We start from the raw sequence: 22,748 nt of genomic DNA, 5'->3' as shown, positions 1-22,748 counted from the left end.
CAATGTCCTTAGAAGACTGTGCTGAACGCTACAAATGAGAGGAACGGTAGAAGAATGACAGATTTTGTACCCGTCACTTTACAAAATAGCTTGCGGCAAGGATGAATCTAATACTGGGGGATTGTCGAGCAGCTTTCATTTAATTTACTTTAGTGTTTTTAAAAAAGTGCTGATTTCTTCACTGGATGCTTTTAATAGGGATGTCAATCAAAAATGTTAGCTTATTATTGTATGATCATGTTAATCACATTTAATCACGTTTATTTGTGCAGCCAAAGCTGAATGCGGATAATATATTATATATATATATATATATATATATATATATATATATATATATATATATATATATATATATATATAAATATATATATATATATATATATATATATATATATATATATATATATATATATATATATATATATATATATATATATAAATAAATAATGAAAAGCCATATTATATACAGTAGCCTTCAAAACTGTAGGCTCGTTTAGACTTACTTTTTTTTTTTTTTTAAGAAGTCTCTTATGCTCACCGGGCTTTGCTGTCACTTTTGAATAATTTAATGTGTCCTTGCTGAATAAAAGTATTAAATTCTCAAAAACAAAAAAAATATAACTTTTTAAACTTTTAGATTGGATGGATGGATGGATGGATGGATGGATGGATGGACGGGTAGGTTGGATGGAAGGAAGGATGGCTGGGCGTCTAGGTAGGTGGACGAATGGATGGATGGACGGACGGACGGACGGACGGACGGACGGACGGACGGATGGATGGATGGATGGATGGATGGATGGACCGACGGACCGGCGTCTAGGTAGGTGGACGAATGGATGGATGGACAGGTAGGTGAGTGGGTGGATGGGTGGGGGAATGGATGGATGGATGGATGGATGGATGGATGGATGTGGTATTGATCTGATCTTCTAAAGATTTGACTGACCGTTTTTGATAATCATGCAGTAAAGACTATGCTAATAATCATGCTTACTTATTTTTTTTACATTTCTGAATATTAAACTGAATACTTTAAATGTTTAATTGAATATGTGAGAAACTTCAAGCAGTTTATTATTTGTTTGTCTTTGTTCTCATGCTGTTATTTGTTCTGTTGCATCAAATGTGATTCTTTGTTCTTTTTTTCCTTTATTTAATCACTGATTGTTTACTTCTCTTCAATAATTACTTGTGATTACTTATCTGAAAAAAAACCTGAAGGCTAAATGCCAATTCTTTTATTTGTTATTACTAATAATAATTCAGAGCATTTTAAACGAGCGCGTGTGTTCAGCAGCATGATCATTTCAGCTGTAGTATTGAAAAGAAGAATGCAGAATGGGTAACAACTCCTGAAATGTAGAAAAAGGAACCCCCCCCCCCCCCACACACACACACACACACTAGAAGAACACAGGGCTTCAGAGCCAATCGCAAACACAGGCTTTCTGAGATGCATTGGATCAAGGCTGAATTTGGGATGTGCAACGCTACCGCGTCAATATCTGTTCTCCAATGCAATCGTCTCGTTTCATCTCTCACTTCTCTCGAATGCGTGTTCTTTTCCTTTGTATGATCTCACTAATAAACAGATACCAACATGACAGGGGTTTATTTTACAAAGAGCATCTCTCTCTCTCTCTCTCAGACATGCTTTGCTATTGACCAGAATTGATTCTAATGGTGGATCCAGTCCGCTCAATACTGGAAACACTGACACTTCTGGAAACCTTTCAAGCCCGAACGCGGAAGCAATGCTTTATGCTGAGACCTGAGGGGCAATTTAGGGTTGGCGTGCGTCTGCGCGATTATCTGCGTCTGGTGAGAATTTAGCGCACGTGTTTTAGCATCGGTTTATACGTTTCCCGGCAATAAGGGGTTTTATTAGAGTCTGCTTTCTTGCCCCCTTTGAAATGAAAATAAATATCTGCACACGGTCTCTTTTTATCTCTGTCAGTATTCATTACTGCAAGAGGAGCAAATAGCAATGCACCACAGTTTTCCCATTTAACCTCACTAGCTCCGCTAACCCTCGCTAAATCATTCAGGGCACAGGCGGTGATGGGATTGACTTTTCTCGGGTCTTGTACCTCATTGTAATAACGACGGTCCAAATTAAATGGTGCTAATCTATTAACACGTTAAATTGGTCAGTTTGTAAGACACTCACAATTAGTGCCAAGCGGAGAAAAGCAAAACAAAAAGTCATTTCACAAGGCCTGCTCGAGAAGATCAATCATTTGTGTATTACAAATAAATTGACTATTTAATAAAAACGACATAAAAAATATCTCAAAAATGGGCATCTCCCCAAGTGGAAGGCCGTTCCACTTAAAGGAGCAGCTCATGCCAAAATAATATTTACACAGACATTTTGGAGAATCTTTACATATCTCTTTACACCAGAGACAGGTCATCGGTATTAATTAAACAACAATCTTGTTCAGAAAATTATAGATAAGACATCCTTTAATTTCAAGCATCAATAATAATAATGAATGTTTTATCATGAAGTGAAGACTATACCAATAAATGTTCTTTATTACTGATTACTTGAAAAATGTTCAAAGGAGTCATGAACTGGATTGTTTTATTGTTTGTTTTGGTGCACTTATAATGTTTGTAAGATTTTTACATAAAAATTATAATTTAGAAGTAAAAGGCATTTTTCCTACCCTGATTTGAACACCCTGTTTAAGGGGCATGTCTGCTGTGAGACTTCAAATGCTCACTGCTGTGATTGGCTGACATATTTGCATATGAAATATGTATTACATGTTTTACTCTCTCAAAAACTTTAAAGGTCCTGTTCTTCGCGATCCAATCTTTCAAACTTAAGTTAGTGTGTAATGTTGCTGTTGGATCATAAATAATACCTGTAAAATTATAAAGCTCAAAGTTCAATGCCAAGCGAGATATTTTATTTAACAGAAGTTCCCTTTCAAAGCCTACAGCGAACGGCCGGTTTGGACTACACCTCTGCACTTCCTTCAGGAATGACGTCACTAGAACCGTTTGTTGACTAACCCTCAGCCCACAAGAACACGCAAAATAGGGGGCGTGGTCTTGTTGCTCTCCCACGTGGAGAAGAGCGTGCATTCAGCGCTTGCATCTCCCCGTTATGGTAAGAGGCGGGACCTTTCTGGGCAAATTGCGCTAAGCTGCTGTCCAATCACAACACGGGAAGCGCTGGCCCAATCAGAACTCGTTACGTATTTCTGAAGGAGGGACTTCATAGAACAAGGAAATCATCAGGCTGTTTTTAGGACAGAGGAAACAGCGCTGTACAGATAGAATTACAGGTAAGGCAAATTACAGGTACAGGTAAATTGTGTGAAAAATACTGTTTTTTTACATGCGAAACATGAACTCATGTTATATTGCACACTGTAAACACAATCATGGCTTCGAAAACACACTCAAAAACACACGAAAAACGGGACCTTTAAGCACTTTTTTTTTCGAGGTTAACTAATCTTTAAAAAGTGTTGATTATAACATATTTAGATCGATGGCATTATATTTATTTTTAGTCACTGGTTTGATTTACTGACACATAGACAGAGAACTATCTAAAAAAAATAGTTTGTTTAACTTAAAAAAAATAGTTTGTAAAAGTGAGTGACCTGGTTACCTTCAAATTTTGAGTTTATTGAAATAAAAAAATTGAGTTGATACAATGAAGGTAATTCGTTTAATAAATAGAAACTCAAAATATTATTGTATCTGAACCACAATTTTTTTTATAAATCATGAAAATAGCACAATTTGGCATGTTTCACTGCATCATCACAAATAAAAGACACACAATTACCCAATATGCTTATAAACATTTTTCATAATATTTGAGTAAAGGTTGTCGATTCTCAAACTGTTCATTATATTAACTCAATGTTTTTATTTCAATGAACTCCAAATTTTAAGGCAACCAGGTAACTTATTGTTTAAATATTTTTTTCCAGTGTGTAGTACATGAATCATATCAGAAATCACTGGTCACAGATCAGGCATTAGAATTAACAGTTACTGCACATGTTGTGACAATACTGTCGAGTCCATCGTAAAAGTCTGTTCGCAAAGCCTACACTGATATTTCGACTGATTTACCAAAGAATCCCCTGTGAAATGTACAGAATACGAATAAACCATGCTCAACTGAGACATTCACATTGTTGGAAATAAATAACCGCACTAGCATTGGGATCCTTTGGTGATGTTATTTTAATCCTGTATCGATCGCCTCTCCTCGTCATCTCACCAACACACCAGTGGGCGGGGCCAAAGTTGCAAAGATGAAGTAGGTGTTGATTTTCACCTATATATTGGCACACAACAAATCAATATGAACATTCTATTAGTATCAACTTTTTATAGAAAATATTATTATGAGTCTTCTGAAACTGTATGATGAGTGAGAAGCAAAAGAGTAAAATTATGAGCGAATAATAACCTTAGTTCCTCACATATGACTTATGAAGACATGGATTATAACGTCATATGGGCTGATTTTATGATGCTTTTGGAGCTTGACACAGATAGTTCCTATGAAATCTTGTTGTATGCAAATGAGTGCATGAAATTTCCAGATTTCCACTGAGCAGCATGTGGGTTTAGAACAACATGAGGTTGGGTAAATAACAGGATTTTCTTTTTTGGATGAACTTTCCCCTTTAATACCGCGAGCATACTTGATAAATATCAAACCTTTAAGCAGAAGAACTGTTGTAGCGACTGCGAGTGAAAAACAAAATTTAAATATTCTATGCATGCCTTGTACAAGTATACTCACGTATATATGTGTGAACAGTTTCAGAAACACACCAGGGGCTCGTGAGTTTCCACCTCAAAGCAGCAGTCAATTTGTTTTGCAAGGAAGGTACGATGCAAAGAAACATCAACGGCGACAGGGCCGCTCGCTACGTCGCTAGCATATGAAGAAGCGCAGACGAGATGGAAGACAGCAAAATAAGAGGCAAAGGAAGAGAGAGAAACACAAGTGACATCAAACAGCCACACATTCCCGCACGCGCTGAGTCTGAGCTGGTGGGGAGAGCTCGGCGTTTGTCCTAATCAATACCCAGCACAAGGCATTGAGATGCAGCCAAGGGCTCCCAGCCAGGCAAACATCCAGGCGGAGTGCCAAAGGATGGGGAGGGGGGTGAAGGGACGAGAGACAACTTCACAATCTGAAACGGTTCCATCCACAGCCACGATGGGTGTGCCCGCTTTTCAGAAATGTCTTCCTGTCGCTCACAGACTTAAATGTCCAGAGTCACTTAATGCCAAGCTCTCACTGGAAGGTCAAAAGGAGACTTGTTTGGATTGTTGATCTGCACTCGGGGTCCAAAATAGGTCATTTCATAACAGCTCATCTGATCTGATTAAGGTCCATATTACGGTTCAGGACATATCAAAGGGCTCCATCAAAATTCTCCTTCTTGGGGGCAAAAATAATTATTTGCTGACAGGCATTCGAAATGACAGTATTCTTGCATCCTGAAAAAAAACTATAATGCAACCAAAAAAAAGATGGATACAACGAGGTGTGTGTTGTTGCGTATTGTTGGCGTGTTGCTATTTTTGATGCAACTGAATACGACTCTGTCATTGACCAACAAAAACCTGCTCTAAAATCAACGGTGCAGTATTTTTTGTGTTATTTAAAGGGCACATTAGTAATATGCACCTATAGACGGTGTGCACTCTACTTATTACACACACAGGGACGTGCTGCAGCACACACACATGTCAAATATTTCAATTAAAAAATCACAATGTAGAAGATTAGTATCGTGACTAAGTAGTAAACGGACTTGTCAGGTTGAGGGTGTCATGTAAATAGCGAATCTGTCATGGTGCGAGCACAACTGTCTTTTAAAGGGAATGGGAGATGAGACTCTGAATGGTTTATTGCATGCTATGTCCAAAACACACCAATGATTCATTAAGAGACTGGGCACAACCCTTTTGGAACATGTGTCTGGTGCGCCAATCGCTTTTGTTAAACAAGCAAAAGTCAATTCTGACATGCCTGAGTGCACCTGTACCATGCGCTTCAGGTCCTACTCACTTCACTCTGTGCGCACCTTGAACCAAATGTTTTCTATGAGTGAAAGATCTGGACTACAGGCTGGCCATTTCAGTACCCGGATCCTTCTTCTGCTCAGTCATGATGTTGTAATTGATGCAGTATGTGGTCTGGCATTGTCATGTTGGAAAATGCAAGGTCTTCCCTAAAAGAGACGACATCTGGATGAGAGCATATGATGTTCTAGAACTTGGATATACCTTTCAGCATTGATGGTGCCTTTCCAGATGTGTAAGCTGCCCATGCCACACACACTCATTCAACCCCGCACCATCAGAGATGCTGCTTCTGAACTGAATGCGGAAACAACTTGGGTTGTCCTTGTCCTCTTTAGTCCAGACAATATCGCGTTTTCCAAAAAGAACTTCACATTTTGATTCGTCTGACCACAGAAACGTTTTCCACTTTGCCACAGTCCATTTTAAATGAGCTTTGGCCCTGGGAAAACGCCTGTGCTTCTGGATCAGGTTTAGATATGGCTTCTTTTTTGACCTATAGCATTTTAGTCGTCAACGGCAAATGGCACGGTGGATTGTGTTCACCGACACAGTTTTCTGGAAGTATTCCTGAGCCCATGATGTGATTTCCATTACAGTAGCTCATTCCTGTATGTGATGCAGTGCCGTCTAAGGGCCTGAAGATCACGGGCATCCAGTATAGTTTTCCAGTCTTGACCCTTATGCACAGAGATTGTTCCAGATTCTCTGAATCTTTGGATGATATTATGCGCTGTAGATGATGATAACTTCAAACTCTTTGCAATTTTTCTCTGAGAAACTCCATTCTGATATTGCTCCACTATTTTTCGCAGCAGCATTGGGGGATTTGGTGATCATCTGCCCATCTTGACTTCTGAGAGACACTGCCACTCTGAGAAGCTCTTTCTATCATGTTTATTATGTTGCCAATTGACCTAACAAGTTGCAAATTGGTCCTCCAGCTGGTCCTTATATGTACATTTAACTTTTCCAGCCTCTTATTGCTACCTGTCCCAACTTTTTTGGGAATGTGTAGCTGTCATGAAATCCAAAATGAGCCAATATTTGGCATGACATTTCAAAATGTCTCACTATCAACATGTGATTTGTCATCTATATTCTATCATGCATAACATATTAGTCCATACGATTTGTAAATTATTGCATACATTTTTTTATTCACAATTTGTCCCAACTTTTTTGGAATCGGGTTAGTAAATAGTAACTTTAATTAGTGAGTTAGTAAATTGCTGTTTTTAATGGAAAGCGCCTTGTGCTCCTTTTGGTTGTTGTAAGGCACTATATAAATAACATTTGATTGATTGATTGATTGGTTGATTGATTGATTGATTGATTGATTGATTGATTGATTGATTGATTGATTGATTGATTGATTGATTGATTGATTGATTGATTAATTGATTGATTGATTGAAACATTAAGCTCATTTATCTTCTAATAAGGTTTGCTTGTTAAACTTTTCTGAATACACTAAGCATATAGAATGTAGAAACAAATGTTTTACACCCTAAAAGGTAACAGACAAGGTCTAAAATCCACAAAACTCCAATTTCACAAGATATTTATGATGAAAAACCTGAAATCTGCAACAGACTACTTATAATGGTGTGCAGCACTGCTCTGTGTTGACAGCTTTTATGTTCCTGAGAGAAAGCGCTCAGATGAATGGAGAGCAGAAGATTGTTTTATGGGTAAAATTATCCATGTTATGATTGGTCGTGCTTGGACTGAACACCTTTTTTCAGCATGTACGGCCAGAACAACAGAGCTCAGTCTTTTGTGCACATAAATGGGTTTATAGCGCTGGAGCTTTTCAGAAGGAAAAAACAGGCTTGCATCTCCTTTGCTTTCCTCTCCCCCTCCCCTCCCCCCTTTTCAATCTTTCTATCAATGTCTCTATCATACGGTCGTGTTGCCACTTTGCTATTTTATTCACAACACAAGAATGCACTCCCAGTTTCCCAGGAGGATGACGCTGAATAAGGGAAAAGATGTAGAAGGCTTTGTTTCTAGCTGCTGTTTCCCTTCAGTCAAGCTTTCTGTTGTTTAAATGTTTACACTGAACAGCCCAGAGGCTTGAAACAAGCTTGTACGCAGCTGGAAAATGACACTTTGTCAGAATGTTATCACATTTTTCCCTTTCCAAGGCAATTTTGCCATGACAAGATTGCTTTGAAAGATTGGCTAATTTCATTTCGATGCTAAGCAAGTCAGTGGCCAAGGTCTCTTCAGAAGACGTTCATTGTACATTGAGGCTATTCAGAAATAACCTTCACAACATAATCACTTCATGAGGACAAACACATACACAGCAGATATTTCCATTTTGACTTAAGCAAAATTTGCCCTCAGTTCTTAGCAAATTTCCTTGAAGCAAATGCACGTGCAGAGCGTTTATTAAGCCTATAATACCACTAGCGCTTTCCCCTCTCCGTTGCAGTAAACAACCAGAAAATGAAAACCGAATTCACTCAAGCTGATGCTCTTTTATTTAAACTAGCCCTGAAATAATGAGTTTTCTCCAACGGCAGGAATTTCATTATTGACATCGCTCTCATCAAAGCATTCAATCTTACAGCATTCAGCTTCTGTTTCAACCCACCTTAAATATCAAATGATCTGCCGGCAAAACAGAATTGTAAAGATTCTATTACAGCTTTCTTTGGTTTGTAGATTGATTTGAGCTCAAGTCCTGAGCAAAGCTTTATCCAGAGAAGAGAAAACTTAGACTTGATCTTATTGCTTCCCATTCTAGGCCAACAGAAAGGAAAGTCATTTCAGAGGTGTCAATATATATTATAGTTTAAAGAATACGCAATTACACATTTATTTTTTAGAATAATGTGCACTGCTGAATAGTGTAATACCAGAAACAAGAGAGTAAACAGGATCAGTTTTGTATTTATGTTTCAATCTTGAATGAAATTGTGGCTGGCATCCAAGCCAGCACAAAACGTCTCTACAAAATTTCACATCGCAATGTTGCGTTTTGATAGCAGTTAGGTCATGTTGCAGTACAACATTGAAGAGACAGAGGAATCCTGCACACTGTGGATTCTTAGAAATATGAAACGTTTATTGAAACAGCTGGTCGTGTTTTGGTTATGTGACCTTCATCAGCCATTTCTTTTTCTTCTCTCTTTGAAATATTCCTTGTATCCAATGCACCTGTCTGCAACCATTCACGTGGAGTGTTTATTTCTCAGTGTTAAAAACGGTTTAGAAAGCATGCTGAATACAATTCATATAAAAATATTATACTAAAACATGAAATGCAGTTTATGTATTTGCATTTGCCAAAAATAAACTGTGAGCGCAAACACATAATCATTTTATAAAACCAAAATAAAACATTATGAAAATACTTATGAAAAGGTTTTCTTTATGCAGCCTTGAAATGTCACTAATGTACCTGTAGTAAAAAAAAAGGGTTTTTATTTTTTTGCATATAGAATGTATGTTGATGAAATTACAACCAGTTCAAATCGTAACATTTGTGGAAAGTTTTGTTTACTTTATTTTCCAATGGCAAGTATGCGCCAAAAGCAGGCAATTTAGCAGTGTGCCAAACATAACACTTAAGTAAATTGTGATTATTCATATTAATTTGACTTGGAAGTGAACAGCAGAAGAGATGTTTTAAATGGGAGCACTAGAAATAAACATCTCACTCATCCAAACATAGAGCCGCACACGCACACACACACGCACACGCACACAACCACACACAGTGATACTGACAGAAGACCAGCATTTCACAAATCATTTTTGGGGTCTTGTACGGTAATATGTCACTAAGCATATACCCATTTTTTTGGTCGTATAAAAGACTCTCAAAATTAAACCCTGCAGGCAAGACTAGTTTAGACCAGTGTGATTTCTATGCTGGTTTGGTGCAGGTCTAGCTTGTAAACCAAGCCTTTAGACCAAAGCCATCTCTCTACAATGGAGACCAGAGTTCAAAACACTATGAAACGACTGCCTTGTCAGTAGGGTGAAAGATGCCTGACAAGCCAGATCCAAATCAAGATGTTTGGTCTGGGAACTCACCATAGACAGGGCTCAATCCGAGGGGCGGGATAAACGGTTGTCTTTCAAACTCCCTCTGCACGCGATAGGATAGCGCTACACCAACCAGAGCAACGACAGATTAAAGTTTCGCCGTATCTGGTCGGCAAAACTCTGAACACATTCTTTGATCTTCTGTCAAAGAAAAGCATAAATCCAAGTCTTCCAGAGTCTGATAATTTCCAGAGTCGGCTAATACCGATTCAAAAGACCGCCGTTCGCCAGTTTCTTTGTTTACAATAGCACGCAAAACCACAAATTACATTTGCTGCCACTAGGGTGAGTCTAGATTTCTAGGCTAGGTGAAAGAAACAGAACAAACTTAAATGTAATGGTAAAAGCCATGGTATATGGCAGAGTCCGATGATGTCATCACATCTTACTCCTTCAACATGATAGTCCTCCTTAAAACACAATGTGTGTGTGGTTCATCCAAAGATGAATTAGCTATATATAGCTTTGATAGTACACTTCAGAATATAGGAAAACAAAACTTATGAAGAACAAAAACTTTTTATTTTAAAATTAAAAATGACCACTATAAGCAGTAGATGGCATCAGAGGAACACTTATTGGCAAATTGAATTTTCGACATTACCAAACCCATAGATATCTTTGTTGTGCCTGCTATACTGTCATAGGGTTTCTGAAGAGAAATGCTCCTTTGTACATTCTTCATATTGCATTCCTGCAATGACAAAAAAATTGACTCGCAATTACTGTCCTGCAGCAAAACATGATGACAACTGCTTTTGTGATTTTGAGTGCAAACTGGATGCAACACTTAGTGGATGTTTTGCTGCCAAAAGAATGGTGTGATAACTTCATTATGTCTGCTCTCTCTGTATTATCTTGTGAACTTTTAGTGTGTTTTACGCAGGGGTGTCAGCATGTGGCGACTAGCATACCTTGGCTGCCTTGTCAGGTAGTATATTTTAAGTGCAGGATTAACAGATTATTATTAGTACATGTGAAATATAATTTGCAATTGTTTAATTCAAGAGAAAAGCAAGTAAATTAAAGCGATCTGGCTGTTGTATTCGGGACTCGAGTTCAACAGCGTTGCAAAGGTGTCAATGACGTGATTTTGCATCGTTGAGTATTTCTGTCGAAATCGCTGTTGAAAATGATGATCGGAGGTGTTTAAGTTACCAGTAAGAAGAAGTCGCTTATTATCGCTTAAAACGCTGAATGAGTTTGTTTAGCGAAAATTTTTACATTTGGCCATTGATTTACACAACAAACTGCGTTTTTTTGGTGCCTGAAAACGAGTTTTCATATAAACGAGTCTCCGTATAAACCGTTTTTTCCGTATTTTCCATATTTTTCATCGTCATCTAATGACCTGGCTGCAGAATACAGGATTGTTAGCCGTTTTCGCGGATCCATGTGAATAGGGATCATTTTGACAGTGGTGTCGCCAGTACACTGAAAACTCAGCGGATTAACATCTCCGTTTTAAAGGGGGGGTGAAATGCTGTTTCATGCATACTGATCTTTTTACACTGTTAAAGACTTGGAATCCCATACTAAACATAGACAAAGTTTCAAAAGTTAAGGTGGACGTTTGATGGGAGTATTTCTTTGTCAAAAATACTACTTCCGGTTAGTCATAAGTTTCGGCAAGTTTTTTGAGATCATGCGTCCCCTTTGACGTTAATGGGGGCGGAATTTCCTTGTATGGGCCTTACGGACAATTCTACCGGAAGAGCGTGAGAGAGAGAGAGAGGGAGAGAGCGAAAGTAACAGGCTACCCCCATTAAAGCGCTGGCTCGTAGGCTGCTGCACAGGTGATGTGCACATAACAATGTCACCAAAAAAGTGCGTTTTTGGTTGCCAGACCAAGACAGTCCTGCACAGATTCGCCAAAAACCCCGCGTTAAGGCAACAGTGGATATAATTTGCTTTTCCGGATCAGCAACTGAGTTGCGCGAATGTTTATATCTGTTCGCTGCATTTCGGTGCCGACTGTTTCATAAACAAGGCCCAGCTTGACGCCGGCTTTTCCAATCGCCTAATGCTGAAGGATGGAGCAGTCCCAACGATAAAGGTCCCAACGTTAGAACCGCAGGCTGTGAGTAAGAGTGCTTCAAATGTCTATGCTCATCAAGTAGCCCAAACATGATCACGTATAGTTAATTGATCAATGGAGCATGCGATGTGTAGTGCTGTACATTTGTTTAGCTGGCCACTATATGTGTAACTTTATGTTTGTGTATTGTAAAAGCACTCCAAACAACAATACACAAAGAGTGGGGAAATATGTTGAACTAAATAAGCGCGCTTCTTCATTCAAATGCGCTACTATTCCGTGTCTTTCTATGTAAACACTAGCCTGCCGTGCAAAACCAGTCCGCTTACTAACGTTACAATTGTCTACACAAACCACGCGTAAACACACAAACACACGTGCACAACTGCACTTCCCACATGTACACCTTCAAAGACAAAAATACGACGATATAATTCAAGTATAAATATGTAAATAACACAAGCCGCTAAGCATATTATATAGTTAGTGTATAACTTGTACCACATAGAGACGTCCTGCTCTAGTCGTTTTTGCTGCTGCTCCTGTTCAACTGCAGCCTCTAGGTCTGATTCCGGATCATAGATGTATGGCTGTATCTGATTAAAAGCCATATTTTTATTTTGAATAAAGTTTTTTTCCCGCTGTTAGGGATGACACAGCTTTACGACGCACTCAACACAACAGCGGCGCGCACTCGTCATTATTTAGCTCCGCTCACACGACACGCCCCCACCCGCTCGGCTTTTTTCGGAAAGACTCGGAACAGCGCATCTTTCTTATATAATTATAAAAAAAATAAAGACTTTTCGGAGATATGCAGGATGCAATGCTACTCTATAGGTACTCAAGATTGACATGACACTGACTGAAACTGAGTGTTTCACCCCCCCTTTAAGCATATCCTTGTGAATACAAACCCTAAGTTCCACAGATGCATAAATCCTATTTCAAACAACAAAGCAGAGACACAAAGAAAATAAAAAACGTAATTGTTACGATTAGTCCATAGACTGTAAAAAAGTATGGATGCAGTGTCCGTGACGTCACCCATCGGATTGGTAAACACCCATCAGTTTGAAAACATCCACAAATTTAGAAACGCCCACTTTTGTTTCTTCAGAGACCCTGTACTCTTCTAAAGAGCAGCTTTTAAGTGTAAAGTTGGTCATTTTCATCTTGGCAGCGTGTCACCATGCATCACGCCCGGATAACAGAAAATGGGCAAAGAGGCATGACGTGTGGAGCTGAGGTGACGTGTGAACAGACAGCAGACAGACGACTATCCACCTGTCACTCAAAGTGGCCACGCTCTTAATTATGCAGAACTTTAAGGCTTTATATAATGTAAACAAATGAGTTTATATAATGTAAACAAATTCACACCCTCTCAGTTGTCATGAAGGGCAAAATTAGCCATATAGACCAAAACCACAATTTGTAGCAGGCTGTAAACATGTTTTATTCTGCTGTAAAATTGAGCATTTTAACATGGGGCTCAGTGAGATTCTGCTTCCTTTTGGAGCCTGTCTCTAGTGGCCAGTCGATGAACTGCAGTTTAAGTCACTTCTGTATAGGCTTCAAGAAAAAATGCGGGAGGTTGCCGCTTGGTTTAGTCAGTGTTTAGCGAACTGACTGACAGTTTATACTGACTGACAGTAATTATACAGTAAGCTATATTTACTCACGACTCACAATATCGACTCGGACAGCAAAAAAAAAAGAAAAGAAGAAACTATTGTACCCGACCCGCTTCCTGACCCACATTTTTTAAAAGTAGTAAATGCCCATCATATCGTCAATTTATTCATTTATTTTGTTTCATTTTCTTAAAGGGGTGGTTGCATGCGATTTCATTTTTTTTACTTTAGTTAGTGTGTGATGTTGCTGCTTGAGTATCTGCAAAGTTACAGCGCTGAAAGTTCAACACGAATGGAGATATTGTCTTTTAAAGTTACAGCAGTTTATTCAAAAACGGCCGGTTTGGACTACAACAAGCTTCTTCCTGGGTTGGTGACATCATAAACCCTTGCTGGTCACCGCAGATGTGACTTCTGCCCGTAATGGTAAGGGGTGTACGGTGTTTCCGGACAACCTGTGTCAACCTGTATCAGACTCATATTCTGACTAGAATTGTGTCAGACCAGACTAAACGTGTTATCGCTTCAAATACCTCAGTTTTCACAGTTTTAACACCACAACGATAAAACTGCATTTTCAAATGCATGCACTCAGGAGTGCGTTTTCACAACGCTCCGTCTCCGTTGACAAAAGCACCGTCTCAATGCGGACGAAACAAAAAGATGCGTCTTCAAACGAAAGTAAGCATATCAGTGAGTAAAAGGCCTCGTTGTCAGCTCCAGGAGATCAATCCTTGTATGTCATAGATGCATTGACTATTGTATGCACTGCATTGTGTGTGACTCTGCTAGGCATCAGCCCACATAACCAGCATCAGCCTTCAAGTGCCGTGCTAGTATCCGATTGAATGTGATGCAGGCTGAAGCTGTGAGTTAAAGCACTTTGTTTTAGCATTTGTGAACAGCCTATATATGCTCTCCACATAAATAATGTAGTAAAAAGCGAACACTGTAGCAATATTAAGAGAGCAGCCGGTTAGAAAACTGAAGGATTCTCATTATCATCATTAAGTGAGCAGCAGCTGGTCGTTGGCAGAAACTGCTTCTATACTGATTGGAGACAGCCTGAGATTCCGGGGCCAAATGATGTTTGTCAAAATTCACAAGATTCGGTTTTAACAGAATTTTACAAAGCTTTATGAATTAATCCTTATTTCCACCAACTGTGACAGCATCAAGCAAGGCTTGATAACAATGCCGTACCAGCGGCGTGATATGAAAAGACATTAATTTGCGGCAGAGTAATGAAACAGGTTCTTCCGCGTGCTCCCAGCAAACAGATAGCAAACAATCGGATCTCCTCTGGGGCGGCATTAGGATGCCGGCATTTCGCGGATGCGACGCTAGATCTGACTCTCGTTGGCCCCGCGCTAACACTGACAGTCATACCCCCTCAGGCTCACTGCAATTACTAGGCAGGGGCCCTAAAGTCTAAACTTATCTGATTATATTTCCATTCTGCGCTATCCAAACAGTTTTACCGCTCGAACGAGTCCGTTTAAAAGCCTCCTGGAGCGAGATACAGGCTCCGCGCAGCCAGCCTACAGGTTCTCTCATATTCGGCTACAATCGCATTAGGTCTCAAGGCAGATTAGCGTGAGCCACCACTCCGATAGGAAGGAAAAGTTTGACATCCAGTAATGAAAAAACAGACGGAGCCTTCCAGAGGTCGACGTGCCTCGTTTTGAGCCATTTATTCATTCCTCAGTCTACTGACTGTATGAATAAACTTCAGCAGACTGCAGTGGCGGGGAACGGGGAAGAGCTAGCGTGCAGAGGCGTGGGATAGCAGGAGCCGGGCTGTCAGTTCGCTTTACCTGGGGGCCGTCGCAGCTAGGCCTCGCAGAAAACCTCGCTGTGCATTTTGTCAAAAATCCACGAGACATCTGTTGCCATGCCGGGACCTTGCTTCCAAGACGGTTAATTAAATAAGTGTCACGGCGCACACAGATAAATATGAAGCAACTGGTGCACGGGCGCATAATTATGACAGGGCATCTAGGGAGCTGCGGTCTTCCATGCTCATTACGGCCCATCTGGGACATCAAAAACAGCGTTTGAGTCCCATGTGTTCACCAGCTTTACTGGTGCCCTCAAAGGAGGGGGAACATCCGCACGGTGGCGAATTGAAACTACGTCTGTGGCTTGAGTTTCCTGGAGCTTTTAAAGCAAATGGGTCAGACCCTCCTTATTTGCGTGACTCTGTCGATGTGTACGAACAAACGGCGGTCGACATCTTGACATATGCCCGCGCGCACACATTATCCCGCTTAAACAACGGCGCAGGCAGGTTTAATCGCATGAAGCTGTGGATTCCACCCGAATTCATTTTTGTAAGCATGGAGGATTATCAGATATAATCAGAACATTTTAAGATGGCTGACAGCTGTCATATGATGCAACAAAGTGCCGCGAAGACATTGGGTCTCATTCACTAATAATTGCATGGATTATTTCACATTTTAAAAAAATTTGAGTACTCTCTAGGTCCGTAATTTGCATGAAACACGTATGTAAGGCCCATATAAGGGCTTTCTGCACACCATTTCCTTTCAGCCTTTCGTCACTCTCGTTGAATTTGCCCGTTTGCAGATGCATTCTCAAAAACCAGTTGAAACACAATAAACATCTTCTATACAGACCCAGATTATAGACATCTCATTAACCAGATGTACACGTATACACGTATATTTGCGTTATTCAGAGAAACCTGAAGCTATAACGCAGCTGTTCTTATTCTGTAACTGTATATAAAGGAATGTATTTAAGATAAAATTAAATAGTATTATTTAATAATAAATAATATATAATACAATTAACATACTTCAGAATAATTACAGTCATATTAGGATTAAATATTACTTCACATGATAATAACGCTTTTTGCGTACGTGCAGTGTCAGTTGTTCCTATACTTTTTTTTGTCAATTTAGAATAAATTAGACACACACATAGACACACACACACACACACACACACACACACACACACACACACACACTGCCCCTACCCCTACCCCTAAACCTTCCCATCACAGGAAACATTCTGCATTTTTACTTTCTCAAAAAACCTTATATTTTTGTATAAACTTATAAATACTTTGATTTATAAGCATTTTGAAAAGTGGGGACATGGGTAATGTCCTCATATTTCACCCTCCCCTTGTAATACCTGTATCATACCCATGTCATTATACACATTTGTGTCCTCATATTTCATGAAAACATGCCCACACACACAAACACAGTGCTGGGGAAAGTTAATTTAAAAGTACATCATTATGATATTGTGTTACTCCCTAAAAAGTAACATAAATCCATTACTTAGTTACTTTTTTATGGAAAGTAATGTTACGTTACTTTTGCATTACTTCCCATCTGGGCTGGGCTTGCTTATTTGTTTTAATATCCCAAATATTGTATTTTTGGCATATGTAAAGGCCCTTTCACACCAAAAGTGAAATGAATAAAGCAGAAAGTATACTTTATTTTTTTCCCGACACATGCACAGTGCACTCACATTGAGCACTCTCTCGACACAAGCTATAACCAATGTAAATACTGCAAAAACATGAAATGCTCATGTGCAACCTGCGCGTATAAAGTAGGTTGTAGTATGTTGTTTAATAAAGTGAGATTAAATTCCAATTATAATATTGCAGGTTTGCGTAATAGTCTGAATTTGCATTTCACTGTATTTCATATATTTTTTAGGAATACTGAATGTGTTTTTGTGAAAGTGAGATGAGTAAATGCTCTCATTTAGTCTAGATCAACAATAACCCTCATGTTAAGCGCACATCCCTTTTTGTATTTACTTACGATTTCTCTAAATATGGGAACAGGAGAGGTGTCAATCGATTAATAAGAAAAACAAACTAACCTGCATTGTTTGAAAAAGTAACAGATATTTACTTGTAAATTTTAGTAATGGGTTACTTCACCTGTTACTTGGAAAAGTAATCTGATTACATAACTCAAGTTACTTGTAATGCGTTCGACCCAACACTACACACCCACACACAAATATTCTGGGGCTTACTGATGCTTTTCTTCAGCTGTTCAAAAAGCATTTGTGCACTGCCCTAATGGTAGCACACTCCAAAGGTGGTCAGCCTCACAAGGAGGGTTTCTGCTTTTCATCGAGCTCAGAATAAGTGCCACACGGTTGGAGCCGTCTCTTTTAGCAGAATCTATCAGGTGTCCCGGTGGAATTAGAGCCCCGATCTCTATTAAACGCAGCACGAGAAACATATTCGGCTTTTGGATGGAAAAAAAAAAAACAAGCACGACACCTCAGCATCCCCAGAGACCTCTTCAGCTTCTGAGCCCTCCTAATTTATGGAATGCTCTGCGTTCCCCACGCTCCACGAGGATGACTGAACCTATTCTGCTGTACCCCGCATGCCAGTCACGCTGATACTCATTAGCGAGAAGCTTCAGAACAAATACGGCGGCAGCCCCTCGGGGGAACGTTGGGCATCAGAGGCTCGCTGCTCCTCGATGGTGGTTGATGCCACCCTCCGTGAAGGAAAGAGCCCCGCGACTGCTTCTCGCCACCCTCTGTGACAGGTTCCCATTTGGTCGTCCGAGGCTGCAAAGTCTGCCAGCTTGAAGCGGAGCCGAGCAATTGATCACACCGAAGAAAGACTTGAGGTGAAAAGGGAACTTTTTCTACCCATTGACCAAAGTGCTGGGTTTCCTTTTAGTCGCCGCTAAGCTCCCTTAAAGCTGTCCAAGGGCATCGAAAGAACACTTAAGGATGAAAACAGGGATCAAATCAATACAGGGAAAAACAAAGCAGCCCTGTCGAGCGCCAAACAAACTCCGGACAGACCTTGGCCTATATGCTAGTGAATGCATACGCTCCATGAGAGAACGCTTATAAGCCAGCAAACACTGTGCCACGCTAGTAGGGGATGTCTGAACGCTTTTTAGATAAGAAAGAGGTCCATTTATACCCCAATGCAGCCTGCTCAAAAGGCTGACACGCTCAAGGATTATGCTGCTTTTAGCACTCCGATGCTTAGGGCATTGTAATGATCAGATGCACCTCAGCCAATCCAAGCCTCTTCACAGTGAATGAATCACCAGTGCCAGTACTTTAAGATCTGTCAAACAGGATTGATCACTGGGCTGTATATCAGCCATCTGCCTGCAGATGCCAGGGCCATTTTTACAGCAGCTAATAGATGAGAAATGCACCCCGTGGACAGAGCAGAACACCTTGTCAAAAGGTAAAATACCCGCAGGAGCCAACTGGACGAAAGAGCGATGCATGACAGCCAGGGAGATGGATGGAGGGTTGATTCAATTCAATTGGTGGTTGCTCTTTAAGTCAGTTTAAATCAACACAAACTCACAATCTCTCTCTATATTTCATCTCATGTATATATATATATATATATATATATATATATATATATATATATATATATATATATATATATATATATATATATAACATCTTACTCAAAATTATTTATATAGTAATTACTTACTTTATGGAAAAATTAAAAACAACACAAAAATGTGTATTATCCTACAAGGCGCTGTGTAGACCTGTGTAATTTTAATCTGCCAAAAGTACACGTCTTAGACAATTATCTCCAATTGGCCAAATATCAGCCAATTCATTGTATTTCTGACTACCAAGTGGGCAAAAAAGCATTATAAATAAAATAAGATGAACCAAAACCAACAAATGTATGATTTTCATTCAACTAGACACATGGCATATAGCTTGAAAAAGCTTACATCCATAATGCATTTTGGCATTTGTCGTTTTCTTTTCACAGATGAGCTGAGATACATATTTCATTCTCAGAACAGACATGTCTATTTAAACTTTACCCATTGTGTAGGTGTGGTGTAGTAACAGAAATAAACGGAACTGTGCGGTATTAATGCTTGGCGCCTGATCTCTCCATCCCCTGGGATTGTTCCACAAGTGATGCTGGTCATAGAGACAGCAGGGTATTTATTTCAACCACATCTGCCAGGCAATCATCTATAGCAGCACGTGCCATATTCCAAAACTTCACTGATCAATAAAGAATGCTTGATTCCCAAAGGAATACTAATAACATTTCTATCACCATTTAGAACTGACTGAGAATGCAATCTTTAGTTTATCCATGAATGCTTTGTTTAATTCGTAAAGGGTTCCTGTTTGATCCCACTAGAATTGGTTCCGAATTATGACTGAAATCCCATTCGCATTCCTTTTGGATTCCTTCCATAAATCCCACACATCAGTGCTTTGCGAGCGCGGAGTCTCAGTGGCCACTATAAGATCGGAGAGGCTTACCTTGCGCCCAAGTGTTATTGATGAAAGAAACCATCAGAATCCATCCGGCGCCCCACTTCAGAGCAAACGCGCGCCTCGACATGATGCTCCGGCACGGCCGTGAGTGCTCAGCACGCGTTCGCCGGCGTCGCGCTGGATACATGTTGCGCCGTAGTCCCGGTTTCCAGAGAGCAATGTGAGCGCGCTGCTCCCGTGCGTCCAAAACCAGCGGTTAATGAGGAGGAGTCTATAAATCAGCCTGTACCCGTCACACACCAATAAACTGATGCAAAGTCTGATGAAGCAAAGTTTATGATAAGCATAAACAGCACGAATTCAAATTACAAGCATTTTATTTATTTTATTTTATTTTTCAGGGGTTATTTATCTAGGTTTGCCTACAAAAAGTTAGCCACTAGGAAAAAGACTAATCACAGAAATCTCTCTGAACCGGGTTCAAATGAATTCAGTCATTTGCGTTCAAAGGAGTGACTCGATCCCGCTGCATCTCTGCGCGTCATGACTCATGAGGCATCTCTCAAAGTGGGTGCTCTGAAAAGAGACACTATAAATCCACTGCTCGAGAAAAGAAAAGGCTGGTGTAGTGGAGTCTCGAGGAGGGGAAAATTCCGTCTGGTATCTTGGATGTATTCCCCCAAATCGCAGTGTCCGCGTCCTTTCAGTACTGCGAGTAACAATGTATGAGTGCCCCACAACTCACAGGACTGAAGCGGAACTCCTTTACTGCGGAATGTCGCCACCACGCGGCGGGTGAGGAAACTGCGTCTTCTTATTACGACATGTTCGTAATACATCTATCGATCATTATTAAAAGTTTGGCCATTATTCATGCTGCGGTGAGAGCGTGTTTAGGAAAATATCAATAGTCTGTAACTCGAACACGCAGCAAGCTCTGGTTGGACACTTTATTAATATTTGAGCATAGTTCAAGCGGTCCACAATTAGCCTATCCGGCTGCATGCCAGTATAAACGCCACAGTGCAGGATCTCTGTTTGCCAAGAGAGTATAAACTCCTAGAGCAACATTATTATTAGTGTTCTCTTTTTCTATACCCCCCCCCCCCTCTCTCTCTCTGAGACCGCAGGCTCAGTGTAGGCTTTGATCCTGAGGACACAAATCTGGTTTTAAATTCCGAACAGATCTACAGACTCCTGCACTCGTTACCCAAGCATGCTATGACTCACGTACTGCACAACTGTTCGAGTTACATCCAGAAACCGCATTGATTCCCACACTGAGCAGGAGGCAAATATCAAATTGATAGCCCACAGTCTAAATATAAGCATGTGAGGCGTTCCAAATTGTCAGTCCTTAGACTCGGTGTATGGTAAGATTATGAAGTTGGTGATAATGACAGTAACACTGATTACTGCTGTGGTGGTGGTAATGGTGAATTGCTGATGACCGTGTGGTGATGGTGGTAAACATTGATGTTAATTTTGTTGATGTGCAAATTATATATATAAATTATATAATGGGTCTTTATATATTTGCCTTTGGTTCCTCCTGACCTTTGTTAATGAAACATCATTTCTCGACTCCACACTTAAATAATCAGTATGTGTGCTGTCCGAGTTCAAGCCCTGTACTTTGACCCAAGGTAATGACGATGCTGCCGATGATGGTTGTAAAGATGTCATGATGTGATGATGATGCTAGTGATACTTAAAAAAATATATTATGAGTACTAGGGGACATGCCTGGGGGGATGTGATTTATATATTTCATTAGACTGTACGTTGTAAACACTGTAAGGGGAGAAAGATGGTGACAATGAAGAATGACTGAGGTTATGACAATGTGATCAAATGCCAATAGATTATTTGGATGAATGATATATACATACATATATATATATTATGAGTACTTGGGGATATATATGGGATATATATATATATATATATATATATATATATATATATATATATATATATACACACACACACACAAATCAGACATAATATGATCACCATCCTAGTATTGTGTTGGCCCCCCAAAAAAGCCCTGACCTGTTGAAGCATGGGCTCTATTAGACCCCTGATGGTGTTCTGTGGTGTCTGGCACTATCTTAGCAGCAGATCCTTTAAGTCCTGTAAGTTGAGAGGTGGGGCCTCTATGGATCGGACTTGTTTGAACCAGGTTTGTTCAACACATCCCACAGATGCTGAATGCGGATTCAACAACCTAAACTCGTTGTTGTGCTCCTCAAACCATTCCTGAATATATTTTTTTTTTTTACTTTGTGGCAGACACATTATCCTGCTGAAAGAGGCCACTGCCACCGGGGAATACCGTTTCCATGAAAGGATGTGCATGGTCTGCAACAATGCTTACACGGCACCATCCACATATTTAGTACATTTAAATACAATAATACATATTATTTCATGTTTTGTTATCTTTAAAATGTCAGGTGGTTTGAAAATGACATACTATATGGCATCATTTTGGGTTTGAACCCTTTCATTTAAACAATGTTTTATAAATACCAGCATTTTTAAAAACTAATAGATGATTGAAAAAGTTTTGCCCAGCAATTTGTATTCTCAAATGTCAGGGTGCCACAGCTGCAAACATGTTGCCTAGAAATCTAGACACAGCAGATTAG

General features: G+C 39.8%; 1 protein-coding gene across 7 annotated transcripts in view; it reads right to left on the bottom strand.

The window, feature by feature from the left end:
• Positions 1–20,785, bottom strand: part of sdk2a (sidekick cell adhesion molecule 2a) — a 230,642-nt gene extending 209,857 nt beyond the window's left edge. For all 7 annotated transcript variants that reach the window (XM_067423667.1, XM_067423676.1, XM_067423692.1 and 4 more), the window contains exon 1: positions 20,140–20,785. In XM_067423667.1, coding sequence (XP_067279768.1) covers positions 20,140–20,281 — 142 coding nt within the window. In that variant the 5' untranslated portion in view covers positions 20,282–20,785. The remainder of the gene's footprint in view (positions 1–20,139) is intronic.
• Positions 20,786–22,748: the final 1,963 nt, after the last annotated feature.

This window comes from Pseudorasbora parva, chromosome 2 (genome assembly GCF_024679245.1).
Source record: "Pseudorasbora parva isolate DD20220531a chromosome 2, ASM2467924v1, whole genome shotgun sequence".
NCBI classification, from domain to species: Eukaryota; Metazoa; Chordata; class Actinopteri; order Cypriniformes; family Gobionidae; genus Pseudorasbora; species Pseudorasbora parva.
Note: the sequence above shows the minus strand (reverse complement) of the source record. Positions and strands in the feature narration are given on the sequence as shown.